Source organism: Sinocyclocheilus anshuiensis, unplaced genomic scaffold, assembly GCF_001515605.1.
Source record: "Sinocyclocheilus anshuiensis isolate Anshui unplaced genomic scaffold, SAMN03320099.WGS_v1.1 scaffold204, whole genome shotgun sequence".
NCBI lineage: Eukaryota > Metazoa > Chordata > Actinopteri > Cypriniformes > Cyprinidae > Sinocyclocheilus > Sinocyclocheilus anshuiensis.
The window spans coordinates 368,018-376,632 of NW_015557064.1; the positions used below are offsets into that span (position 1 = coordinate 368,018).

At 36.1% G+C, this 8,615-nt stretch overlaps 1 protein-coding gene across 1 annotated transcript in view; it reads right to left on the reverse strand.

Moving 5' to 3' along the window:
- Nucleotides 1-2,467: 2,467 nt before the first annotated feature.
- LOC107676604 (DNA primase large subunit-like) overlaps nucleotides 2,468-8,615 on the reverse strand; it is a 94,434-nt gene continuing 88,286 nt past the window's right edge. Inside the window, exons 13-14 of the mRNA XM_016471184.1 lie at nucleotides 6,173-6,241; nucleotides 2,468-2,833 (exon numbers count right to left, since the gene is read on the reverse strand). Coding sequence (XP_016326670.1) covers nucleotides 2,621-2,833; nucleotides 6,173-6,241 — 282 coding nt within the window. The 3' untranslated portion in view covers nucleotides 2,468-2,620. The remainder of the gene's footprint in view (nucleotides 2,834-6,172; nucleotides 6,242-8,615) is intronic.

An 8,615-nucleotide genomic window follows, 5' to 3' on the forward strand; every position in this document is an offset into this window, starting at 1 on the left:
TGAATGACTTCTTTCAGAAAGTTTTTAATGGTAGTGTAGTGTATATATATTCTTTTTTAATTGCTTGGACAGTATTTATGTGTCAAATAAGTAGAAAAAAGTATTCTACATAATAGAAAATAAATATGCATAATTAGTCCAAATTAATGATGTAACTCTTTTGTAACAAGACTTGTGTTGTGTGACCGTTGAATTCAACATTCTGTGGCCAATTCAATTCAAATTCCAAAACAGGAAATCAATTTTTAAACTTTGAATGTACACCAAACCTGCTTTAATATGGCTAAATGACTGCAAACTCATCCGTCAAAGCTAAAAACAGCACCAGTGCACTGGTGTAAGGAGGAAGGCTTTGTCAAATGCAGTCTAGCTCCACCAAATATAAAACATGAAGGTCTCTTGCTGTCAATACCCCAGCTGTGCTCTGCTTATATCCAGATGCATATTATTTTGCTCTAATCCCTTGTCTGTCAAGCTCCATTTTTAAACTCCAAAGCTAATTTAATTCCGCTAGTGTGATGTGGTGAAGGATTGAAGCAAAGACAGCAGTGCGCAGCTCCACTGTCACAACATGCTTCATAGCCCAACATTATGGCCTGAGGTCAGATAAAATGAACCTCACATCCTGTCAGTAGTCTGTCTTCAAGCATGGAAATGCAATTTCTTTGCATTTCAACATCATTATGGTTGTTTAAGACAACAATATAAATTGCAGCAACAAAGTTTTCAATGCTCGAGCTTTTGTTTTGCCTGCAATTCAAAAGGAAAGGGGTGAAGATATGTCACACCATTGATCATTATGCGTCGAGAATCACTGAACTGAACTAGAGCGGGGTTATTCTTCTGAGAGCAGATTTTTGGTTTCACCGGAGACCATTACTTCTGGTTGGAGAAACCACGGGTTGTTTTAGTGATTAATATACTGTATAACAACCCAGAATAACAAAGAAGTGTGCACACATTTGGAGAATAACAATTGCGCTGAAACCATATGCACACTCAAAGGTAAGAGCATTCATTAAATTTGTCCCTTAATGGTACTATTACTTGTCTTTGCCCTACCAAGGGGACACATTTGCATTCACGATGCAGGTCTAACTCCACGGTGTCTCTAATTGGCTCTAAATTTAGCATGTTGGCTTGTCCAGGGTGCACAGTAAGAAAGAGAAGGCAAGAAATAAACCATTACGGAGGGAGTGAGAAGTAAGGCCAACCTAGGAGGAGGGTTTTGATCATGCGAAGGGCATATTTCAATGTTCAAGGACGTTTCAGAAGAAAACAATGTGACACTGCATAGCAATGGCGCCGCCACAACAGACACTTAGAAATAACATTTGTGGCATAGAAAGAACAAATGCTGCTCCACTTAATGATGCTTGACATTCAAAATAAATGTTAATTTCAAGCGCAATTATGTTTAAGAGTCAGAAGTGAGGATGAAGGGTTTACAGATAGCTTTAATGTGAGCGCTGAATGGAAAGAACCTCCTGTGAGGCCAAAATCAACATCCTTCATGTCCTTGAGGTTGTAATAGAATGTGACTCCGCTTTACTTCTTCCTCCAACATGATGAGAAAGAAAGAAGAATCAAGGTTTTTTAATTTCCAAAATAATCCATTTTGCTTTCAGATTTGTAATTTAAATGAGAAAAGTGCAGCTGCTTCAGTTTGAAAAAACCCAAAGTATTTGGCATCTGTATTTTGCCCATCTCATTCTAACTGCCTACTGTCTGTCTTGTTTTTATTTTCTAGAGTGACGATCAAATGCGGCAGTACCCTCATGGCCACCTGTATGCTTTTGTCAATCTAGATCAATTTCTGTCCATGTAGCTCAACTGGTACAGCATGGCACTAACACCACCAAGGTCATGGGTTTGATTCCCTTGAAACACAATTTACAGCTTGGATACAAAGTCACTTCAGATAAAAGCATCTGCCAATTAAATTTCAAGCAAATGTAAATTCTGAGATTCCCTTTTGAAAAAATGCACTACTTTAAATATTGTGAAACATTATTACAATTTAAAATAACTGTTTTCTGTTTTAAAATATTTTAAAATGTAATTTATATTTAATTGGAAAGCTGAATTTTCAGCAGTTATTACCCCAGTCTTCAGTGTCACATGATCCTTCAGAAATCATTCTAATATGCTGATTTGCTGCTCAAGAAACATTTCTTATCAAAGTTGAAAGCAGATGTACATGATACATTTTTTTCCAGGATTATTTTGATCAATTTAATGCATCCTTGATGAATGAATGCATTAATTTATTAAAAAAGATTTTTACTGACCCCCAAACTTTTGAACGGTAGTTTATGTCAAACAGATGATCATTACTCAATAGGTTGAGGCGAGTTTTCAATGCTGGTAGCAAGTAAAACAAATAAGTAAAAATGGAAAACGCTTTTATGAAATGCAAAATTATTTTTATTTTATTTTATTCATTATTTTTTATAAAAACCAGGTCATTTGAAAAAATCTTATCACCAAAAAGATAAGGAAAAAACAACCAGATCAAATCTTTCCATTATTGAAAACACAATTTGTATCAAATACAGTGAATGCAAGCAAGGGCCCTATATGGTCTATTCATTTCAGATTTGATACAAGTTCTACAAAATCATTCATCTTGGAAGAAGGAGTCTAAATCCCCCATCTCCTCATGGGCCTGTTTGGAGTTTGCCTGAGATGGACGGGTCATGTTGGCAGGATTTTCTTGGCTTCTTTGTGACATATCAACTTCTTTCTTGATTTCACGGCCTCCATCCAGAAGCTTCTGACTCTCAGTGAAGTACTGGTTAGGGTGATTGAGAGAAAACCCAGCATCCTCAACCTGTAACAAACAACAGTTTAGTAAGCAAATGATTATACTTGCATTTGAAATAGTGTCTATTTATTATTTAAACAACGTTTAAATAATTGCATTGAACCAGGCTACACAGGGACTTTCAGGCTACTATGCAATCTCTCCTTTCCTTTCTTCTATGGCAAAGCCTCTCACCGATGGATTCCTGAAAGCTGCATTGCATTCAGAAAGCTGCGCAAATCATTTGTTTCTAAGTGTAGAGGATATGGCCGTTTAATTATGCTTCAATCACAGCACGCCCCTGATACTCCTCATGAATCAAACTTTCAAACCCATCTCTTTGAATCGAGTGCACGGGGTCCCTGCGGTAGTTAAGCTGTGGACAGAAAGATCCATTACACAGATTCATCTCAGAGTTAACACATTACAGTGGACTACCCTCGCCCGGTGACTCTGCGCCAAATTAAATATGCATAAAAATGAAACAATCCCAGCCGAGGCCCAGAGACAGATCAATTCGGCGGATGCGCAACAAGCTCTCCTCCTTCCGAAGTCCACCTCTTTCGGCTCCCCTCCTCCTTTTCATTATTCTCTCTATTGTTTGATTTATTGCAGTTGTGTAAATATTTCATCAGAGAAGTATTACATTTTGACCTTTAAATAAATGCTGCCAGGGAGGGAGGAATGTAAGCGTCTATTTGTTATGTGTTGCGGATGTGAAAACAGAGGGCGCATATGGCAGTGATTAAAGTCTCCTACGCTCGAATCCAACAAGCGTGTTTTTGCGGCCAAGATGGTTGCGGCATCCCGTATCAGATAGAGGAAAGGTGAGGTTGTGCGGATCCACTGATGCTCCAACAAGAATGTTTTATTGTGCCTGTTAACGTCGGAGGATTCTTCATTCACCTACCCTAAAATATGAGTCATGAATTTCAGAGATGTGATTTTCATCGGGGTTGGTAGGAGGGAGGGGGCAGTTTATCTTTCAAATCCTGTTATTGCAGGATGTTCATCAGGGAAGCTGTCTTATTAATTTTCCCACATCATAAGCCATTCGCACTGTTTGGCTCAGGGCTATTAGTCATCAGCAATGACCCCAGTCCCGAGCGCCATTATATCCTATCAATGACACTTTGAGTGCATCACGGCATTAAAAGAGGGTTGGCGCAGACACAAACACTGTTATAAACCCTTCTTATTGAGGGAATAAATCTAGACGTGCAAGAGATTAGAAATTTATACACACTCTTTGATTTACTTATTTCGACACTGAGCTAAAGCATCAACAACAGCAAGAACAGCAGCATATACTGTATGATCTGAAGTGTTTACAGAGATGTGTGTAGGACTCTTTTTTTGCAGTGTTGTTAATAATAATGAAAACCGAAACAAAAACTGAAATGAAAATAATAAAAACAACATAACTGAGGAAAATTGAACTAAACTAAAATACATTTTCATGACTCAAATTAACTACAGTTTACTACCGTTCAAATATTTGGAGTAAATACAATCTTTTATTTAAATTCATATTTTATTAAGGATTCATTAAAGTGAGGAAATACATTTATACTATTACAAAAGATTTCTATTTCAAATAAATGCGGACTTTAAATCGTAAAAAAAAAAATATTCACAATTTTTCATTTTTACTTTATTTCTTATCAAATAAATGCAGTCTTAATGAGCATTAGTGTATATATTTTTAATGTGGCCACAAAAAAAATTTAGTTTTAAAATCATGGTATATTCTAACATAAATATACAATAAAACAGTGATGAAAAAATGTAACACCATTAACTTTAGCAGCCCTAAAATAAAAAAAATAAAAAAACACACACACAAACTATAATTATAAAAAAAAAAAAAAACTAAAACTAACAATGATAGATTGAAAACTAAGAAAAACTAAAGTGAAAAGAAAATAACCCGTTTACTATGAATTCGCAAAAATCAATTAATCAAAACTACTCAAAAAATAATCTATACAAAAAATTGATTCTTTCACATCAGCATTATAAGTAGATCTGCTCTACAAGTTTCTGGTAGATACTGAAAAATGGCTCATAAGTTTACTTGTTGCTAAAGCCTCGCTGTTTAAAATCCATCTAGCAACACACTGCTGACAAACATCTGAAAGGTTTACCAATCTCTTTCATATCCCAGACGGTCTTTTCTCCCTCTTCATATTAACCTGTCACCTAGCAGATAGCATGCGTTTGTGTGGCATTGGTGTGTGCACTTTTTCATTCTCAACCTGTCAGCTGGGCTGCATTTTTAGCAGAGGGACAGGGCACAGGTGTCACACAGGTAATCTTGACTGACATCGCTCTGAAATATATCTCTCTGCTCAAAAAAAAAAAAAATGCAGAAATGTTATTGCCAGAGTCATATCCACCCCCTCCAATATAAAAAATGAAGAAGGAATCAGAAGAAATCCATTAGATAACCATTTAAATAGAGCTGTAATCATTTGCTTTCTCAACCAGTTCTGACACACAAATCCACCTCTATTATGCCCCTGTCAAAAGAAAGCAAATTGAAACCGCAAAGCCCTTGAAAAGTCCAATCTCAAAGGGCAATCCAAATAAAAAAAGCAAAGGTTCAGCACATTTATCATTTAATAAGAGTTTGTGCTCACTTGGCCTGAAAATATAACTACAATATTAGCCTTAAACATGCTTTGAATATATTAATGACCTTGAATGGACAATGCTGATCTAGTCTTCACCAGAAAGCTTTTGATGATCAAAGTTCTAAATGTATTGAAGGCTTAACACTTTGATGCATGAATTATTAAATCAGAAATGAAAAGAAAAAAAAAATGTAATGTAATCCCAATCTGTAACTGTGTCTGAGAGAATTACACATCTGGCCATTGCAATAAAATGTACATATTCCAGAGATATTTGGTGCACTACCATTTCTGTCAGCCATGCTGAATTGATGTTATAAATAAAACAACACTATGACAAAGGCCCTGTCCTAAATGCCACCCTAAGCCCTCAAATGTCAAATGAGACACCCTACGGGTCCATGGACTTCACTGACACAAGCAATGATCACTTCCAGTCTGCAAATTCACATCAAGTGCACCATTTGGGATGGAGCCAAATCAGTGTAATCACCCATGTTGCTCATAAATGGTTAAAAAAAGATCTGTACTTGTAGCAGACACCATGTATCAGAGGGTTAATGAATCTTAAAGCACTAAACAAAACTTCACAAATTAAGATTCTATTGGATTTAAAGCTAATAGCAGATGTGACTACAACAGTCAGGCTCTGTAAAGACTTTGCATGGCTGTCCCTGAGCTGACAAAAGCAGGCCCAATTAGAGCAGGCCAAAATAAAAAGCATCCTTACATTGTGTGTCAGCTCAAAGTACTTCTGGCAGGCCAGCTGATAGTGCATTCCCTTGACCAGCTCCAGAATCTGTGAAAAAGAGAGAGAAGAAAGTGTTGAGCGGTTGGAAGCGAGAGAGGAATAGGAAGACCTAAAAAAATAAATAAGTGGAAAACAGAGAGAGTGATAATGAATGAGAGTTAAAAATATATATAATGGACTTAATTATTTATAATACATTTACATGTATGCTCTAAAACGTTATGTGTAAATTTTTAAAGACGAAATATTAAAGACACAATATGTAATTTTTTGCCACTAGAGGGCGCGTATTCTAAACAAACAAAGAAACAAAGGTGTAGTTAGATGACTGAGTGTGGAATCATGGGAGTTGTCGTCTTCATCCCCACAGCCGAAGCAATCCGATGGGACTCGGGCAGAAATCATGTTCATGAATGAGCTAATGTATAAAAGATTTATTAACGTCGTAGTATGAAGCAGGGTGAGGCTGAAAGCCGTCGAAGCAAAACGAGGCCGCTGAACGAGCGTGACACATGGCTCGAAAGCAGCGGAGCTTTTATTATGCCACAGTCGACCGCTTCCGCTCCTTCCGGAAAGCAGCGGAAGCAAGCAGTGCCGTTTTATCATACTAGATACATTTGAACGTTCTGTTATAATGCTACTCTGTGTGGTTGTCACCGGTCTATTAAAACGCACAACATATTAAAACGTCTTTGGTGTTTCCATGTTTTCTACAAAACAAAACCGGAAATCGAGGGGTTATGACGTCATTGGCAGGCGACACAATGACACTATGGACATGCTCCGTGTCACTAGTTAAAATTGCTTATTTCTCTGGATTTAAACATTCTTCGAAACATTTGGGATAATGTAAATACACAAGTCAGCAAAATATATAAAACTGTTCTAGTGGTTTTTGGATATTTTAATAAAAAAATCTTACATATTGTGCCTTTAAGAAGAGGAAAAACAGCACTTCTTGGCTCCACAAAACAGCAAAAAGCATCAGATGTCAAAGCCACCTTAAACTTGCCATTAACATGCACTTCATAGCCAAAGGGTAACTGAACGATCTTTTAATACAATTTTATTTACACCTTTGTTCATGTCTCCAGCATGATCAGATGGAAAACGCCACTTACATTTCACACTGTAGAGCTTGTGTAAACTGAAAAACATAGACGGACAGCTTGAAATGCTTTTTGCCATTGACAGATAAAAAATGAGGTATATGGTCTAATGTGCTTCCATACTTCAGAAACATCCCCAGAGTAAAGAATTCTAGCAGAAAAAAAGAATAAGCCACAACACTTGCTTTTTGTGATATCAATAGTATATTAATAAGCATTACAACAAGATAAAAACTGCGCCTGACAGAAAATTTATAACCAAGCCCATCAAAGTGACGGATAATGATTATTTGTAGTACAAACAGTGTCAGTATTACATATTACTTGTGTATTTAGATATCACAAATGCATTAGTATTTACGTTTCAATTAAGAATATGGTCAAGAACTGTCCCTGACCACCTCTGAATCCAAACATGATGAATCTGGAAGTACATTCACATCAGACTTATAATGTGGTCATTAGTGGTGCAACAGATCACAAAATTCAAGGTTCGGATCATATACGGACTTTGAGTCACAGATCGGATCATTTTTCAGATCAGCAAAAAAAAACAACAACCTTACTTTAAGTACTTCTATACCATAGCAAAAACTACTAGCTTAACTAATAAAGTTAGTAATAAAACAAGAACAATTACACAAATTACAAGCATAGATGAATACAACAAATCAGTTACAAATATCAGAATTAAGGTGCAGAAATAATAATAATTAAGTTTAACACAATAGTGCTCACTGCACATGTTAAATACAGATTAATCTCTGTTAGAGCTGTGGTGTTATTTGATTAGCAGACAGAAACAGGTACTTATTGGCTGCTGTTGCTTTAAGACCAAATGCAGGGCTCTAATACTGACACACATCCGGTTTCTTTCTCACCTGTTTACGTTCACTTAAGAAATAACCGACTGCGTTTACTAGAATACTTGCCAAAGCGGGTATTTTAACATAACTTTGTGTGTATGTAAAAAAAGGAATCACGCTGTGTCTAGGGATGTAACGATTCACTCAACTCACGATTTGATTTGATTCACGATTTTGATTTCACGATTCGATTTTCTCACGACTTTTTTAACAAAATGAGATTGAAGACATTATACAGTAAATGAAAAGGTGTTGTTTTATTAGGCTATTGCTGCATGTTTCTTTTTGAAATTGAAATATAACAAAACTAAATTTTAATTTTAAAACAAACCCCAAAATCAACCAATGCATTTTAATCATGATCCAAACAAAGATACAGAATGAATAGTTTTTAATCCAAATTAGACTGTATACTAGGGCTGTGCAATATTGAAGAAATATGTGATA